This window comes from Abrus precatorius, unplaced genomic scaffold, assembly GCF_003935025.1.
Source record: "Abrus precatorius isolate BTA unplaced genomic scaffold, Abrus_2018 Scaffold6, whole genome shotgun sequence".
Classification (NCBI taxonomy): domain Eukaryota; kingdom Viridiplantae; phylum Streptophyta; class Magnoliopsida; order Fabales; family Fabaceae; genus Abrus; species Abrus precatorius.
Window position 1 is genome coordinate 1609140 of NW_020874406.1, and position 19790 is coordinate 1628929.

Here is a 19790-nt window from a genome sequence, read left to right on the forward strand (position 1 = left end):
AAAGTTATTCGTTTCCCTAAATGATAAGTGGAGATCCCATCTTTCAAAATCTATAAAGGGAAAAGGGCTTTAATAAAAGGAGTTCCCAAAATAACTTCATTTTTCAGATTTTTACAAGGAGAAAGTTTGTTTCAATCTTAAGTCCTTGATTTTCAATCATAGCTTTGGAAAGCTTATAATTAATTTTGAGTTTCGAACCACTAACGGTGCTAAGTTTTTCATAAGTTTTTTCAAAGTACTTTGTAGGGATTAAACCTTCTAAAATACAATTTCAATCAGCACCTGTGTCAAAGAGGGCTAAAGTGTCAAGAACAAAATCATCAATAATGATTCTGATATTAATGTAAAATTTTTGAATTTTGACCTTGTTAATCAAACACATAAAGGTTTCTTCCAGATTTCCAGAATCGACCTTTACAGAATCATTATCTTCAAGAAGTTCTTCTTTCTCAATGTCAGATTCATCATCTAATTGGGAAAGAATAACTTGATGAATTTGTTGTTGTTCTTTGATCTCTCTGATCTCTTTCTTGAGATTGTTGATCTCAATCTGGAGATCCTGAATAGTGGTTGGTTTAATATTAAAATTCTTTTCTAATCTTTTGAAAATATTTGTAATATCAAACTTGTTTGTAGTAAAATATTCTTTGGACTTTGGTTAAGTTTCTAAAATATCTTTGAATTTATTTAAAAATTAATTTCTCTCTTGAAGATCAGAAATGGAGCTTATTGCTTCAAAAAGAAGATCTCGTTCTTTTGTCAAAACATTGATTTCTGGAGTGTCATCACTATCAGAAGAAGAAATCTGATCATCATTTTGGATTTGGTTGACATCCTCATCTGATTCTTTGACAGAATCTTCATCAGAGGATTTAATAAAGAGGTTGTTAATTTGGTCTTCTACAGAAGGTTCTAGGTTAAGGCTACTGATTTTCTTTTTCAACCTACAGTATTTACTGATATGGCCGGGTTTACCACAGTTGTAACAGGTTATACCTGTTTTGGGTTTCTTAGAAATGTTGGTGGGGATATATATATATATATATATATATATATATATATATATATATATTCTGAGTTTGAGTTTATTTTGCTTCTTCTTCTAGCGTTGAATTCATTGTCTCTTTGTGCAGATGATGCCCTCAGTTCCATCAAGAGGAGCATATTTTTGCCCATGAGTTGAGGCACTATCATTCATGAAAGGGGGTGAACTTCTTTGCCTCTATTTTACTTACTCTTAACCTCATTTTTCCTGCACAATTATATATCAAAATACAAAAATATATCTTTGTTCTTTTTCTTTTTCATTGAATCCAATTTTGTAATTCCAATTCTAGACTCTTACTGCAATTTTCATTCAATTCATGAACACACTTTACTTTTGTAAATAATTTTCTCTCCATGTCATGCTGAATATCTTTTCTTGCAAGGTGAATTATCCTCACATGATATTAAGTAGTTATCACCATTTTAACCATGGTAGAGAATTGAGCTCCTAATTTCCTTTCTGTGTGTATATTCCATGTAATTTTACATCCATCCTCTAGAACTTGCCCTGCTTCTTAGTTGAATATGCATTATGTAATTTTTATCTAGATGATTGAGGCCTCCTTTACACACACACTCACCATTGTCCACCATTGCACCTTATTGAATTACATCCCCGTCTTTTGCCAACCTTAATCTGCCAAAACATTTTTCTTCCATCAAGAACGTATTTCTTTTGAGTAACATCAAGAGTGAATGTCAACACTAAGTTTGGGGTGTTAATTTTGACGGTAGTTGCTTGAGGACAACCAACTCTCAAGTTTGGGGTGGTGGACATGTCAAAAAAAAAAATTTGCTTAAATTTGAAGAAAAAGAGTGGTTGTCAAAGTCCAAGAAATCATAAAAGAAAGAATGAAAAAGGAAAGAAAATAAATGAAGCAAGGTCCAAGAGATTGAAGAGATCCTCACATAATGAAAATTGATGAAAAACAAGGTGAAAGACTGCTTGAACCTCTTAGAATACCTCATTTGATGCATTTCATTCTAATTGTTGTAATTCACTCACTCAAACGGATTCCTTTATCTTGAAAACCCACTTGAGCTTTTGACCCTTCTTGATCAAATTGAACCTTACCTATCCCTATTTGTGACCAACCAAGTCCTTTTGATAGGTAAATCATTGTATTAAGGCAAAAGAGATTGAGAATATGGGCAAGCATATGGTAGGGTAGAGCAATTTGCATGTTTTGAGCGAAAATACCTAGCTTGAAACACTGACGAGTGAAGAGTGAAACACCACCTTGTGAGATAGATAATTTCTTTGCATAGTGTGAAGTATAATGAACCTTGTTGAATTTTTGTTTCACTTGTATGGGACTTTGCATAAAATTAATTGACATGAGTGTGCTTTCTTTGTTGAATGACTCCATGATTTTGAAATGGAAGAAGCATATGTTAAAGTTGAAAGATTGGAACAGGAAAATTTTGAGAAAATTTTTTGGATAAGTCCAACCCTTGTTACTTAAGCCCTTGAATTTTGATTTGCTTGAGGACAAGCAAAAGTTTAAGTTTGGGGTTGTGATGAATCCACATTTTACTAAATTTTTATACATCATTTATTACTTTTTATAGAAAAGAATAGACTTAGATAGTGTAAATAAGATGAATATTCCAATTAGGCTAAATAATATAGGTTTCTTAGCTTTTGGTTAATTTACATGAATTTAGATAGTTTATTTTGCATGTTTTGATCATTTGAATAATGTGGCACGAATCCCCAAGCTTATTTTGAAGAATTATTGGATTTTGAGGAAGTTGAGGTGAAAGTAACCACTTTTAAGATTGATAGTAACCACTACAGCAAGCTACTTTCAGCAAAGGGACCAAAGTGATCACTTTCAAAGTTCATAGTGATCACTCCAGATAGCCCAAAATCCACTAAGTTGCGTATAATCACTTTCAAAGTTGAAAGTGATCACTCCAGAGAGTGCAGAATTTCAGGAGCTGCGCGTAAACACTTTCTAAATTCAAAGTGAACACTCCAGAGAGCCCAGAATTCATTGATGCTACGCGTGTTTACTCTGAAGATTCATAGTGATCACTTGGAGGGCGCCTACCTTAGTATAAATAGATTTTTTACCAAATTAGGGCAAGACTTCGTACATTTTTCGTACCTTTTCTCTTCCTTACTGAATTAGGACGATTTTCCAGAGCTTAGGGAAACCTTGGGTGATAGCCAAGGGTCCAACCTAGGGTTTGGTTTCTCATTTCTCCTGCTTTTACATTAATGTTAATGAATTTTCTGTATTTCCAACTTGCGTTTTTGACCCCCATTTCCATGGAGGGCTAAATTTTGTGTAATCCTTGGTAAGTTCACATAGATTCTTGAGTTCCTTGATTTTAATGATAATATAATTCCTTTCTTCTCATGAATTATTTCTTCCTTGTCTCTTGAATTGAATTAATGGTGAATGAGGGGGATATTACTTAATTAACCCTAATTTGTTTAAGGAGATTCTAAATTAGGGATTGCTTAATCCTAGATTTAATTCTAAGGTTGCGTAACTTTGGGATGAGAGATTAGAGCCTAACAAATTGCGTAATTTCGTTGGGACCATAAGGTTGATTTTCGCTTGTTAAATTAACCTAATTCATGGGAGAGAGGATGAATGTTAAATCTTGAGTGGAATGAGGATAGAATCTTTATGGATGAACTAAGGATTGCTGCTTTCTATTGCTTGAATTAATTAAACTTGTTTGCTTGTACTCTTTATTTTGATTTGAAACCACAAAACCCCCTATTTTAATGACTTGTTCAATTATTGCCTTCAACATGTTTAATGAAGATTAATAGCCAATGTTCACGGGAGACAACCTAGGGTAACCCTAGTACTACATTAATTTATTTAAATTTTGATGAGGATTTGCGACAAATCTTTTAAACACCTTAAGGAAAAACCGATCATCACTTCCTTTTCACAGAGACTTCAATTCATGTCATTCCCTTACTGGAACACATTTTGACCAATTCATCAGTAAAGAGTGATATGACACATTTCCATTCATTCTAATTGAAGAGTTGAGGCAAGTCCAATGTTGAACATTACTACGATTAATCATTCCCATAAGAATTCTTTCCTCATGTCTTCTCCCTTGAATGCTTTTATAGTTGAAGTACGATATTATGCAATCAACACCAGACTAAATCTCATCATCAAATCCATAACGAATCCGAATTTATACTTATACAATAACTCCATCACTTTTTCTAAAAGAATCTTAGAAACTTCTCTTATATCCGAATATTCCCATTCCGAAGAATTTCATCTTTAAGAAGAAATAGGTTACAAATATTCTGATCTTTCAAATATTTCCTTGGAATAACTCTCAACAAAAGTTTTACAAACTAGTAATACATAAGTGTTCAGAGTGTAAGATTTATCCTTATACCAAAAGACATGATTGAACGAAATTGATTCATTCCTTACTTGATGATTTAATAGAAAGTACAAGTGATCCAAATTAGCAATAAGGATTCGATTTGAAAGTATGTGGAATAACTGAGCAGGAGTTTCAAAGTCAATTGGTTTATTAATGAGGATAATTACAAGGATAGTGCATGGCCACAAGTTACAGACAAGACAAAAGTTCTTATGCCATGAAGAAGTTTATATACATAATTCAAATTTACAACAAAACAATAGGATTATAATAAGGTCGCTATATGCATGGTGACTACATTACACAATCCTACTCCTCTTGATGTGACAACACTATTCGTTCTGTATCTTACCCTACTAACCGAGATTTTCTACAATTGTAGGTTTTTTTTTTTCTTGAGCTCAGAAGATCATTGACTTTTAGACACTGGTTTGTTGTCTCCGCTTGTACCTTCATTTCTTCGTGATGCAAATCGGTAAACATTCGTGTAATGTCTTGTCTTTCCACAATGGTTGTAGGTTGTAGGTTGTAGGTGTTTGTGTACAACTCCTCATCCGATGTGGTCCTCCACATCTAAAACACTTTATTGAATCTAATGGATCCTTATTTTTAGAGGTGAATTTCTTCATTTTACCAATGCTTCCACTTCTTTGAGGGGCGTGCCAACACACATCTTCCGTATGCCCCATCCTTCCCTAGTAATTACATTTAGTATGTGGTTGTGGGCAATCTTGTACTCTATAAGATCCTTTACATCTAAAACATCTAACCTTATTACGAGAGTTCTTGGAATTCTTGGTATTGCTACTATAAGGTGTCTTTCTCCTTGCCCATTGTTTAGTGATATTCAAGTAAGATTCTTGCTGAAATCTAATAAACTTCTTTCCTTGTTCGAGTAACTTCTCAGTTTCATCATTTATTAACCCCTCTTTCCAATTATCTTCCAACATTATACACTTACTTATTAATGTTGGTAAATCTGTTAGTTGGAAGATACTAACTATTTTGCGAAGGTCACTCCTTAGTCCATTTTCAAACCGTTTACACCAATCTCGATCATCATTATACTTTATCAGCTCATGAAATTTTATGGCATACTCTTTAACTGACCTTTCTCCTTGCTTTAATCTAAGGAATTCCTTATCCTCTCTAAGAAACTTGTCTTAAACGTATCCCAAGCGATGAATTCACCTTCTTTTGGCAACGTGTCGCTTGTGACTTTCCACCAATTCTCTGCCTTTCCAATTAGCATAAACGTAGCACAGTCAACTTTATGTTCTTCTCGATAGCTCATTGTACTGAAAACTTGTTCCACATCCGCAATCCATTTCCAAGCTCCTTCTAGGTCAAACTCTTCTTCAAACTTTGGAGGACAATGCTTCATAAACGTTGGTAATCCGTGACTTTTAACTACTTTTGTATTCTAATCAAACACTAAGGGTTCTAACACTTAAGCTACATTTGCCGGAGTCATAGCGGTAACTTCAACTAATCTATCTCTACTCATCATTTCTAATCTAAATGAACACATCAGACATATGTTAGCAAGCCTATTGTTCACATACATATACATATACACATTCAAATCAAACACTTCACAGAAATCCCCATCTTGAGTACCAAACAGGTCACACTAACAGCAATCATATTTCGTTCTTACTTTAATACATTTCATTACAAATAACACATAACATGAGCGAACTAGTCCCATACCCCAGGCTTGTTAGGACGAACTGCTCTGATACCATTTTGTAACATCTTTCTTTTAATATATAAATAATTTGCATTTATAACTTATATTGTTAAAACATGATTAGGGAAAAATTGATAAAAACTTGTATATTTGGAATAAATGGTACAATATGAAAATACAAATTAATAAACTTTACGAATTTATAATATTTCTCCTTAGAATATTTCCACTGTCAATAAATAAAACACATAAGTGATTTTATTACATTAAATCAAATTTTTCTGAACAGTTTCTTTTCCACAATCCCTGCCGAGTATGACCCTAGAACGGATCAACCATATATGTTTCTTCTCTTTCATTACCTGAAAATAATCAGTAAGGGTGAGTACTTTCTGCCCCACTAAGTTTCTTTTAATATAAATTAATTACCAGTAATTAGAGTTATAACATAATATCCTATTCTAATTCATTATTAACAGGGTACAATCCATATTTACATTCATGACATCCAAATACATGCAATTCATTGATCATACATACATTTCTATGTTGACCTGTATGTTATTATACACGCGTCATATCATTTCAATTCATATGTCACAACACATATGTCCCAGTAACACCCGTCGATGTACTACAACACACGTATCATAACAACATAAATCGATATGCTACGATACATATATAATAATCATACATATTCTATATCATATCTCATTTATAACACTTTTTATCATAATTTCCCTTGGGATCCCTTGAGGACTTCTAGTATAGATAGCTGCTGGTTGGCCACAATATCACGGATATACGTGTGCCATCCTGGCCTCTTTTAGCAAAGGTATAGTCAAGAGCTTCGTCGGGAGATGAGGGTGTAGCCTGTGAATGTTTATTTTTAATAATTTATTGTGCACCCTTTTCATTGTTAACATTCACCATCCTCATTTCTCTAAGATTTCTAAAATCTTCTCCTTAACTATGTACTCTCAGTGTATCGTTGTACTATCTATACTCATTCTCTTTCTCTTTCTCAACATTTCTCATTTCACATTCTTTATATCAATCAGCATGTTATGATTCATGAGTCACAATTTATATAAATTCATGGATTACAATATATATGATAACACACCATTTTAATGTGCTACAATTTATATCATAATCACTCTGTTTCAAGTTGCGTGGACTCATGCATTATAATCACGCCTCATATTCTTTCTCAATCATATTCTCATTTCTCATTCATACATCACATGATTTCACTTTCATTCAACACTTCATTCATTTCTATAATTCTACTTATATTGCATACATTTCAGTCATCACTTTATACCTACACTTATTGCATCATATCAGTTCAACATATAAAGTGGTCATACAAAGTCATATCACGCAACCAATACAATACATCAAACTTATTACAGAGACTACCACACAATGTCACACCATACATGCAATACAATGCGCCGAAGGTCGGACACCTTCAGACTCAACCCAACTCGTACCATCTCAAGGTAGTCTCCTAACCTATAGTTCATTATTGTATATCTTCTATTACTTAATCCATATACATTCTCTAAGAATCCGATTTCATTTCTTTTAAAGAACTCAAAGTCTTTCTTTTACCCAAAATATTCTTTCACCATAAAATCATAGGTTTTTACTAAAATAGGTTATCCACATCCTTCTAGGGTCGTTAAATATGTATATACAAACTTAAAGCTCAGAAATACTCCCCTTACCTGGTAACGGTTCCTCCCAACTAGTTCTCTGAGTGATCTACGGAGAGATTCCACAGTATCCACGGAGAGATCTTCCAAAAGATAAGATTTCCTAAGTATTTCGAGGTAGAGATCTTAACAAGAGGAGAGAATCGAAGAAAAGGGATAACATAGAGATTTAAGCTCCGAGAAACTTACTTAGATCTGAGAAGAACAGATGTTTGAGCTCAAACTGAAAGAGATCCAGAGTTATTGGAGGTTTTCTCTGAGAAAGGAGAGGGAGAGAACAAAGAGGATGGAGAGGTGATGGATCCACATTTTTATACATCATTTATTACTTTTTATAGAAAAGAATAGACTTAGATAGTGTAAATAAGATGAATATTCCAATTAGGCTAAATGATATATGTTTCTTACTTTTTTGTTAATTTACATGGATTTAGATAGTTTAATTTACATGTTTTGATCATTTGAATAATATGGCAGGAATCCCCAAGCTTATTTTGAAGAATTATTGGATTTTGATGAATTTGAGGTGAAAGTAACTACTTTCAAGATTGATAGTGACTACTACAGCAAACTACTTTCAGCAAAGGGACCAAAGTGATCACTTTCAAAGTTCATAGTGACAACTCCAGAGTGTGCAGAATGCGCGTAGTTACTATGAAAGTTCGTAGTGATCACTCCAGAGAGTGCATAATTAAAGGTGCTGCGCGTAGCTACTATGAAAGTTCATAGTGATCACTCCAAAGAGTGCAAAATTGAAGGTGTTGCGCGTAGCTACTATCAAAGTTCATAGTGATTACTATGCTCGAGAGTGTTCACTATGAAAGAATGAAAGTGATCACTTTAGAGGCATCAACTTTAGTATAAATAGATTTTTACCATTTAGGGTAAATGGAGGAGGAGGAGAGCTTTTACACACTTTAAGATTGCTTACCAATTTAGGAACACTTGGAGAGCCTAGGGTGGCCTTGGGTGACAGCCAAGGGTCCAACCTAGGGTTTGAATTCCATTTCTTCTTCACTTTTCTTTGATTTTCATCTTGATGTTATTGATTTCTCTTTACTTTCATTTTGTAATTATGAGACTCATCCTCATGGAGGGGTAATTTTCTTGTAATCTCTAGTGAGTTCATATGGATTCTTGAATTCCTAGGTTTTGAATGTTAATTTAATTCCTTTTCTTTCATGAATTTCTTCTTCCTAATCTCTTGAATTGAGTTAATTATTGAATGAGGGAGACATTGCTTAATTAACCCTAATTCATTTTAATGAGATTCTAAACTTGAATTGCTTAATTCTTGGTTTATTTCTAAGGTTGCGTAATCTTGGGATGAGATATTGGAGTCCATTGAATCGCTTAATTCGCATGGAAACATAAGATTGATTTTCGCTTGTTAAATTAACCTAATTCTGAGAGGAGAGGAAAAGTATTAAATCTTGAGAGGAATAAGGATAGAGTCTACATGAATGAACTAGGGGTTACTACATTTTCCTTATTGAAGTTTGCAATTTAATTTTCTGCTTAAGTTGATTGAACTTGAAATCACAAACTCCCCTTTTTACTTGCTTTCTAAATACATTGCACACTACATGTTTGATATTTGGTCACTCGTCCAATGATTCATGGGAGACGACCTAGGCTTGCATCCTAGACTACATAAATTTTTCTGCATATTTTGATGGAGGTTGACGACAAATCTTTTTGCAAATGAGAAAATATTTCTTTCATCAAGAGGGATATGTGATTTGGTTGAAAATGAAGATTTTAAGGCGAGAGTTCTTTAAATATCTCTCAAACTCGTGACTTTCTCGCTAAAGAGAGAAATTCTCGCTACAGCGAAAAAATCAGAAGTTTTCTTCCTTTGCTGTCTATCATTCTAGCTACAGCGAGAGCTCCTCGCTACAGCAAGAGATTCTAGCTACAGCGAGAGGGCTCCAGAATGTTCTATTTTCACTGCTTCATTTTCACTACAGCGAAATATCCTATAGTTCACATCAATTAAACACTTCTAATTTTAAATAACATGCACAAATAACTAACATTAATTACAATAATAATAAATTACAAAAATGAGGGTGTTACAAGACCTCTGACCACTATCTTTACTGAGCGACCCGTGACTACTCACGTGGTATCCGTGAGGCAGGGGTAACCGGCGACCATCCATAGTGAAAATTTGTTATCACAGTGCCACCGTGAACGTGGCTGGCGTGCATTGAGTGCGCGGGATTATTGTTTGTTAATTTTGTGTGTGTGTGTAAACTGTTTGATGCCGTGAGTGCATCGGTGCCTGAATTAAATTGAATGGAGTAGTATTGCTGCCTGTGAATATATTTCATGAATTTTGTTAGAAATTATGTAGAATAGATGCAGGGTGGGACTCTATGCTTATTTGTGTGTTTGGTAGTGTAGAGTACTCACTCTTACATTCATTTTTCAAGTAATCAAGATGATCAGTACCGAATTCAGTGAAGGGTTGAATAGAACTGCTATAAGGCTTAGGATACTATTTTGAAAATGTTGTATTGAATATTGTTCTGTAGCAGTTAATTGATATAAACTTGTAACCCTTTTTTTCATTTTGAAATATTTGTGAAATCATGTGATGATAATTTTATTTAAATGAAAATTTTTAATATCCTTATTTTTTTTGCAAAATTTATTATTTAAAAATTAAATTAAAGTGTTATAAGATCAATTATGATGTATATCTGGACAAAGGTATAATTTATCTAAATAGTCTTGTGCTAAAAAAATATAAATGTTATAAAGTATACTCATTCTATCTATCTATCTATCTATCTATCATCTATCTATATATATATATATGATAATATAACATATAGAGAAAAGTAAAAGATACTTTAATATTAAAAATAAAATTGTTATAATTACTCTAGATGAAAGTAATAGATTCTCTTATTTTAAAATAGAGAAAACATGTTTTCTGCATAAACTAAAAATATATAATTATTAAATTTTTTTCTAAGAATATAATAAATAATAGATTGATTATTACAAATTTTATAAATATAAATATAAGTATTTATGAGAAATTTAAAATTTATATAAGGTAATATAGAAAATTTTATAAATGTAAATATAAGTATTTACAAAAGATTTTAAAGTTTATAGAAGATAATAAAAAAAATCCTAAATAACAACTATAACTTTAAAATTTTAAAACAAAATTAATAAAGAAAGATAAAGACAAAAATTAAAACTATTGTAACGAGAATGAGTACAATTTATACGTTATATTTAATTAATTTTAATTTTAAAATGTATATGTAATTAGCTACAAATGAAAGTAGCTTTAAACTTTTTTTTATAATATAAAGATTATTTAAAATTATTTAAAACCTCGTCAACATGGTATATATTTTTAAAATATATATAAAAAAAGAAAATAATTTTACTTAATGTTTCACTAAATTTGGCAGGATAATCCAAGCATTATAAAGTTATTATTTTGTAGTTTGATCAATGATAACTATATTTTATATAAAGTAATTAATAGTATAAAAATAAACCTAACTTATATTAGGATAAGTTGATTCGCTCTCTTTTTGAAAAATTAATAACAATAGTCTTGAATTAAACATAGATAAGACTAAATTAAAAGCTCCTTTGAATATTAGGTATAATTTAATTGAAAAATAATTCTTCTTTTTTAAATTCTATGAAAAATCATAAAATTTAAAAACATAATTATTTGTCTAAAAAAGGGGTTAATCTAAGCCTGCATTTTTATATTAATCTATACAATAAGGGATTGATTGGGGCATACTGTCTCATTCATACTTTCTTGCTGTAGCCAGTATTTTATTTTGTACATGTTTGTTACAAGTGATCAGAAGGCTCATTTCCCCTGCGTTTTTTACATCAACAGTACCGATTTCAGCCTCTGGTGGAGATAAGAAGGTCAACCCTTCAGTTGTAACTAGAATGTCTCTCTGAACTGTACATCAAATGCTTCTATCTGATCATTCGTTGTCTTATGAGATATTGCAGACAACCTTATGATGATGCAACTGTAATCCAATAATTTTCTAAGCATAAACTGTTTGGAGTGCCAATGATCCTTGACCAAATCCATTCTGCCTCCTCTACAAGTTGTAATTCTGCTAACTGCAATAAGTGCTGATGTTAGCTACAATTAATAATAGTTTAGTATACAAATAAATTTTGGTACTACACCACTATACCTTTTCACCATCATTGCTTGTCATAGAGTTGAGTTAGAAACAAACAATTTGAGAAGTTCATTGGCCAAGAGGTGATATTCTATTAGTTCAATTATGTTTTATGGTACAAATTTTCAAATGTTTCCAGCGCTGACAGCAAAGGGGTTAGAAGAAAAAGATTATATAAATTTAAGCTCAATTGAGTTAAGTAGAATATTAATATTTGATAATCCATTCTCAAAGTTTTTCTTCTAAATAATGAATGCTTTTTAATTTTTTTATAGAATGGATTGTGTGGTTTAATTATGATTTTCCGTCAGAAAATTGAAAATCTCAGGGAACTAAGGTTCTTACCCTGCCATCTCTGAGCTCAAATATGACAGAACCTTCAGAAAATGGAATTGGTCTTGTAGATGCCACCTGTGTTGAATAAGATTCAAAGTCAATGCTATGTCATTATTTTTTATTTCAAGGTACAACATATGCCATTTTCAAATAACCAGTAACACTATACTAGTATTACTACCTTTGAGTCACAGTTGAAGTTCAAATCATCATGGTTCTCTTGGTCTTTGTTCAATCCAGATGCACACTTTCCATCAATCTGAACTGCTTTCTCCTCATTGATTCCTCCTTCACTATGTGCCTCAACAATTTTATTTCTCATAGAGGGGAAACCATAATCCTTCCACTTCCATGCATTGTTGTCCATGTATCTCAGGTATACTTTTCCATCTGAACCAATCAAAAGTAGTTGATTGCCTTCAAAGCTAGGACCAGGTGAACCAACCAGTGTTACACCCTTATAGGGTGTCCCATGTTCCACCCAGTTCCATGAATACCATGTATTCCAGTGGTACTCAACAAGGCCACCTTCTCTTGAAAGCATGAAGAGAGAGCCTGAGAGTGATTTTGATGATTGTCTTATAACTGTTCCAGGAAACTGTGATAGAATCAAATGCCGAGACTGGTAATGCTCATGCCACAAATCAGTCACTTTATTATACTGGTATAGGCGACCATTTCTTCCAGTGACAAAGACTATATTTTCCCTGAACAATTCCTGGTCAACTATACTTGCAACTTTAACATTTTGAGGATTTCTGCAATCTTTCCATTTAAACTTCCCCATGTAAACCTGGGTAGAACATGTAAACAGTTACTTCGTATCTTAAGATTTATCCATGTGCGTGTGTTGAATAAAACTTGCTATTCAATTAAATATATATGAATAAGCGAAGTTGATGATGATGATTATGACTTTTATTTGACTACGTTGAATTAATTTGTTGGTGCTAGTTGCTTTCAATTGTAAAGTGATGAACTTTTCAGGAAAGAAAGGTTCTCAAGGGTTCAAAAGGTATTATCCTTTTGCTAGGGACATGGAATCATTCAAGTTCTTTACCTAAACACTTTTTAAAGTTTTCTTATTCCTTCACACTTCCAGCATACATTTATTGAGCCTTGTCACTTGAAGTGTTTAACTATTCTAAGCAATTAAAAAGTAGATAGTTTGCAAGTATACTGTCATCTTGGACTTCTTTTTTCATCTGAGTAATTGTGTTACTGTTTACCTACCATGAACTGCAGTAATCTTCCATTTTTGCTCACAAAGAAGAGTGAATCTTCAGTTGTGACCCTCTTTCCTTTACCTGGTAATCTATCCCATGGTGGACCTCCAATAATGTTTCTTCCTTTCCTCATTGCAGTGCAATTCCTCCATGCTATCTCATTGTCACTCCATTCTCTAAGCAGCAAACTCCCAAATGTATCAACCATGAATAAACTTCCATTATAGTTCCCAACTATACCATTCATAGCTGTGGAGCTATCATGCCTCAACCATACCCATACACTCTCAATACAAATGTATTCAAAAATCAAACCATCATTTGTTATTATGAAAAACGACTTGCCTTCATACATCAACCTTAAGCGAAAGTTACTACTAATCCAATCATCTGGCAGATTGTATTCTTCTGAAGATTTAATCGGTTCACCACCTGTGCCTAGAGATAAGTAATGATTTTGTGCTTGGCTTTGCTTTCTCCTACCTGTTACTGAACTTAGTCCTGAATCCTTTGACTCATCTTTTATTCCTGCCATACAATTCCGGGGGCCACGTTCTTCTGTGCAATATTCTGCATTCCATCCTTCACTCTCTGGCACATCTAATATGGTCCAAACATATTTAGTTGATGCTTTCCTTCGAAAGTTTTGAGGTACAAATGGTCCTGAACTTTCACCACCTAGTCCTACTAAATGTAATTCTGCAAGTCTACCATCATCGAGTGCAAATAGTATCCTCCCAACTTGTAATGGTAAGCCGGTTATACCTCTTGCTGCTTTTGCATGTAAGGGATGCTGATGACTTCCCCATGCTCCTGGAAACTGATTATTTGGAACAGTGCCTGTGTTCATTTGAGAATTCAATGTATAGAATATAGTATTCTAATTGAAAACTCTATAGCCAGTACATGAACGGTTTGAATCATATAGATATTGTATTCTATATCTTATTTCCGTTTTATCACTTTATTGTTTATTCTCCATGTATGGCTTTTAATTTAGAGAAAATATATTCCAAAAACTAGTTGAAGTAGGAAATATGAAGAATAGTGTTACTGATGTTGAAGCAAATAATCTGATTCACAAATAATCTTGTCAGTCTTTCTGCTGAATGTGTATAAGCTACAACAATCTTTCAAGCTCTTGACAGATTATAACAAGGATTTTTGAATAGATAGGGAAAAAATTTAAGAGTTAACTGCTATTTTATTGCTCTTGGTCCTTAATCATTGAACAACTGGAGAGTATATAAACTATGTAAGAGACACAACTAAGATGGAGGAATGGTTACTTAGTAAAAGGAAATACAATCTTCAATTTTCAGCTTTACATTTGCTCGTACTAACTCATGATTTTCAGCATCTCACTCTGGTTCATAAATAACATTTTAGTTCAATAGAAACCTATTCAATTGCCTATCTTAGTTTCTTAGCTACATAAATTATTGGAGAGTATTCTATTGTCATGAGTAAAAGTAATCCATATTCAAGATGTTTCATAAGAAAGAAAAAGAAGGCATGCATGTTAATTGGATGAAGTAATAGAAAAACCCCCGTCCCCTATGACGCTATATTCCCTTCCCTACTATTTCAATCTCTATTCAGGAATCCATTTCTCATAAGACAAGTTTCTGATGGAGGATAGGTTTTGGTGATTGCTATTACATCTTTTGATATATTGATAGATGAATACAACTGAAAATTCCTATAAAGAAGTTCATATGCAGTGAAAGCAAGGTATTGATAATGCATGAAGTCAAATATAATTAGCACAATTAGATGACTGACCTAATTGTTTTGGCCTTTGATATTCAAAAACAGATCCAGCTGAAGTAGTAAAGAATAAAGAAACTAAAGTTTCACTTAATTCATCCTGCAAAGCTGGTGTAATAGATGTCAAAGTTTGATGATGGGGACTTCCATGGACTATCCATTTCCACTTCCTTTGATGTAATCTTCTCTCCACCAAAGTGCCCTCCTGTATAATTATCAAATATTTTTCAAAAAGTGGTGTCCAAGACCAGTTGAAAGAAATCGTAAATGGTCTCATTAATATGAACGTTTTGCCAGATTACACATGCTCATGACTCAAGGGTTTTACCATGATTTTATTTTATATTTGTAATTCTGACAAAAATCTAGTTTCTCCTTTGAAAATTTTCATTGAACTCAACATATCAGTCATCATTTTCACCAATACCTGCCCAACTACTTATATATACTAAGGTAGAAAAACCATGCACTCAATATTCTGACTATTGTAGATATGTTTATAAAATTCTTTGATTTGCAGTACCTTGGTTAAAAGAAACAGAGATTCAGAATGGTCACCACTTAATCCACGTAAAATGCACCCTTTAGATGGTATCAAAGGTGCAGCTTGTGCCGTTTTTTCTTGCCATATGTGCCTCTTCCATGATGGTTTTGATTTTCTATCATATTCATAAAGATCACCAGCAGAACTACATTACCACATCGTCAGTTAAACTTGTTAGACTCCAAAAAGCTGAAGAATATGTTTGACACTCACTTAAGACAGCATGGCCATCTATGAAATTAAAAAAAGAACAACATATTTTAAATATGTTTCATATTGTTTCCTTTGTGTTTTATTTGCTAGTCAACGTGAATCAAGCTACACACACAACACCCACCTTATGGTGTATACTACTTCTCGTGTAAAATCAACAGCAGCTATTGCTGCTAAATTTGCTCCGGTTGGTTGGCCATGATTTGTCCATCTGCTCTATATATGTGTGGCAAAATAGAACCGAAATTAGTAATATTTGCTTAGGATTTAACTTCTTAAGTACAAATACGTGCTCCAAAACTTTAGTTTTTTACCTTGTAGGCTCTTCCCCAGATAGTTCCACCAATGTTCCATTCCTAGTGCAGAAATAAGCTCTCCTGTTGACAATGCAACAACATAACTGATGAATCAAGAGAGCTTGATAGGTTTCAACAGTAATGGAATTCAATTGTATTCTCGAGTTTATATGCATGTTCAATCAGAAGCTAAAATTTAAATGTGTACTCACAGTCTATCATCTGACACCATGCCAGACTTAATTAATATCAAAGAATTTTTCTCTATATCATCTGTGATTTGATTGAGTGTAGGTGAGAATTCAACCCAAACTGGTTGAGAGGTTTCTCCAAGTTGCACATGCATCTGGTACAAAATAATCAATCAACAAGAGTGACAAAGGTATTGTTGCAGTTCCAACAACAACTTGCAGAATACCAGTTCTTATATTCACTTGATTTCAATCACGTGCCAACTTGCCAAGCTATAAGCATGTATCATGTAATATGTATCTAAAACGAATAGTGGATATTCTCAATGAAATTGAATTCACAGAAGTGATATTTATAACCTGATACAGATTTCCTGCTTCAGATAGAGCAAGAATTATTTGATTGATGATAAAAACTGCAACTGCACGTCCTGCTGATATTGGCAGCTCATGAGGGGCTATCACCCATTCTAGTCCATTCCAAAACCTCTCATAGATACACCCACTTTCACCAGTGATCCACACAGATGTCTCAGACATTTTGGTCAAGGAAATCCTCTTTCTCAGAGGCAGAACCACTTCCAAGGTTTCCTCTACTCCTTTTTTATCATCCTTTCTGTTCAGACTTATCTTTTTGTCATCAAATCCATGTTCTTGTTTCAAGCTTTCTTCTTTGCTGTTAACTTTACTACACTTGCTATTACCACTAGATAACAGATCACAAGGCAGTTGCACTTCAACCCATCTTCCATCTATTTCACTGAACTTCCAAAACCTATCAGTTTTCTGTTCAAATCTTCGATTGCTTTGTTGAAAAAACTGATACAAACAGCATGAAGAACAACCCACAACTGTACAACAACTCAAAGACAAGAGTCCCCAGATGCCACATATCAAATGAAACATTGACATGGTGGCATGGGGAGCCTGATGAAAAGGGAGAAGACTGAGCCAGATAAAACAGAAACTCCTAAAATTTAGGATTTGTAGGTTACTCTAAGGACAAGCTTGGTAGGTTTGTGTTGTGCCATATGAGGTAATCCCATATGGGCCATGGATTTAAAGGCTGTAATCATCTGCTCAAAGAGCTAAAATTTATTGGAAAAGTGATTATTTCATGGTCTGTAAAAGGGAGTTTCATTATTTGAGATATGAATATGATGGGCCAGTGATGAAGAGAAGGGTAGGTTTGTGGGGTCTCATATAATAGCAGAAGCTAGTGATTCTCAGATTATAACTGCCTCTTCGATTAGTTGGAGATGGCTTCCTTTTTCTCCAACTTCGAAGTTAAATATTTGATAAAATAAAACCTATCTTCCACACGGCAGTTTAACTACCGTGTTAGTTTATTAATATTTTTCTACATCATAATGGTGAGTTGAGTCCTCATCGGTTCTAAGATGGCTGCTTTATCTGACCAAATTCAGATTAATTTCTATCCATGATTTTAACATTATATTGAAATTTAGGGGATAGATTTTGAAGATTTGCTTGTTGCTTTGTGTTTGTAAAGAAATGTTATTAAGATTCCAGCGTGGACTTTTACTACTAGGAACACAGATTCCACTACCTTGACATAATGTGGCAACTACTTATGAATATCATGATATGTATTAACTGTCATTGGATCATCAGAAACCTACCAACCAATGGCTCTGATATTCTGCAGTGCTTTGACTCCGGGAATAGAAAATCTTACAAGTTTCGTATCAAACGGGTTCATGAGAGCGAGAGATAGATGTATGACCTCACATGCCATTGGTTTTCTTTTGAAGCCATTTACTTATGAAAACGACAAGGAACACATCAGCATTTGGAAGTGGTTGGCCTACGGCTTTTACAAATGTACACAAAGTTCGTCTTGATGATGATCTTGCTCTTAGAAAGAAAAACTAATTTTGCTTACACTTATTCTATGCTCACAGACGAAAAATGATCATAACAGTAACATGATAGTTAGGTATCTATAAATTTGATTTAAAAAGAAAAAATAGTGAAGCCATCGTGAATTGTGTTGGAGTTGCTAGTGCCTCTTGCATACGTAATTCTATGATACTATCATATATGAAATTATGTGTAGGTTTATACAATTGTACACATACAAACACAATAACGTGGAAAATAAAATAGTTGATATAATTGTTCAAGAAAAGCTTGTATAATTTTTAGGAATTTGAGATTCCCACAACTTCCATGGCCCTCACATGTGATCATCATTCATCACTATAGGTCCCCCCTTTCCTTATACAATAAGAAAACGTGCCTAATTATTCAACATGGGCTTCTAAATATGAGGAAGCTGACCTGGCACATTAAACACCTTTGCTTTTCACTATTCTCTTATGTGAAATTGTGAATATATTAATCAATTTAGCAAAAACCAATGGAAGGGTTACACGAGACTTTCTAATAGACCCACTTCTGTAGACTAGCTCGGCATCGTTGATTAGTTGACAATTAGTCCATTTTCAGTTTTGAACTTTTGATAGATCATTAATTATACAGACTGCATGAATAAATGTTTAGCTGCACAGGTCGCTAAAAATAATGTGAGTGACTAAACTGCCATCAATAACATTAGTTTGTACAAGTTGGATGTGACTTTTCTAAATTAAATATATCTTTTGATGAATAAATAAGGATAAATCTACTTTGGATCTAATAAACTAAATGAATATTTTTATCAGTGTCTATTGTCATTTGTAAATGTTTGTTATCATTCCTTTTAAGGGATTTTAATTAAAATACTTTTTCTACTATTTTGTATAAAATAAATAAATTAGAATGATAATAGACATGTTGATGTCACATTAGGCACTTTGAAATTCACTATTTTATTTTTAAAAAAATTAACAAAATAGGAGTTGGGCAATTAACTCCCTTCATTTTTTTCCGTGAAGCTTCCTTAATCGGCACCCTCTCTCTGTATGTTTCTTTCTTTTTTTCTTTCTTTTTTTTCCCTTAGAACACTCCTATCATCATCTTTTTGAGATTTAAAAGAAACTCTTGTAACTCATTTATTTTTTTCTTTAACATAAATAGTTTTGAGTGAATTTTGGGAGTTGATAATGCTATAAAGAGAAATGAGTGTTATTCATTGAAAAGAAAATTTTTATTTGAGTTTTGAAAGCATGCTTGTAACTTAAATACATAAAAATGTTAGATCTTGACAA

At 33.1% G+C, this 19790-nt stretch overlaps 1 protein-coding gene across 3 annotated transcripts; it reads right to left on the reverse strand.

Moving 5' to 3' along the window:
- Positions 1–11523: 11523 nt before the first annotated feature.
- LOC113868792 lies at positions 11524–17939 on the reverse strand. Of its 3 annotated transcripts, none has more exons than XM_027504689.1 (10): positions 16978–17939; positions 16639–16772; positions 16445–16507; positions 16255–16341; positions 15897–16062; positions 15389–15578; positions 13611–14443; positions 12559–13170; positions 12387–12452; positions 11524–11976 (listed from the first exon to the last, which is right to left on the reverse strand). In XM_027504689.1, the coding sequence occupies exons 1-10, from the start codon at positions 17527–17529 to the stop codon at positions 11866–11868; spliced, it is 2814 nt and encodes a 937-aa protein (XP_027360490.1). In that variant the 5' UTR covers positions 17530–17939; the 3' UTR covers positions 11524–11865. The 3 variants fall into 3 exon arrangements, 2 of the variants coding, with proteins under 2 accessions (XP_027360490.1, XP_027360491.1); XM_027504690.1 differs by having other exon boundaries at positions 15464–15578; positions 16978–17769; XR_003505424.1 differs by having other exon boundaries at positions 12559–14443; positions 16255–16346; positions 16978–17937.
- Between the last annotated feature and the right edge of the window lie 1851 nt (positions 17940–19790).

Coding starts and splice junctions, on each gene's coding strand:
- LOC113868792 (XM_027504689.1), bottom strand. CDS start 17,529: ATGTCAATGTTTCATTTGATATGTGGCATCTGGGGACTCTTGTCTTTG. Junction 16,773..16,977: donor AAGCAGGAAATCTGTATCAG/GTTATAAATATC, acceptor ATTTTGTACCAG/ATGCATGTGCAACTTGGAGA. Junction 16,508..16,638: donor ATGGTGTCAGATGATAGACT/GTGAGTACACAT, acceptor CATTGTCAACAG/GAGAGCTTATTTCTGCACTA.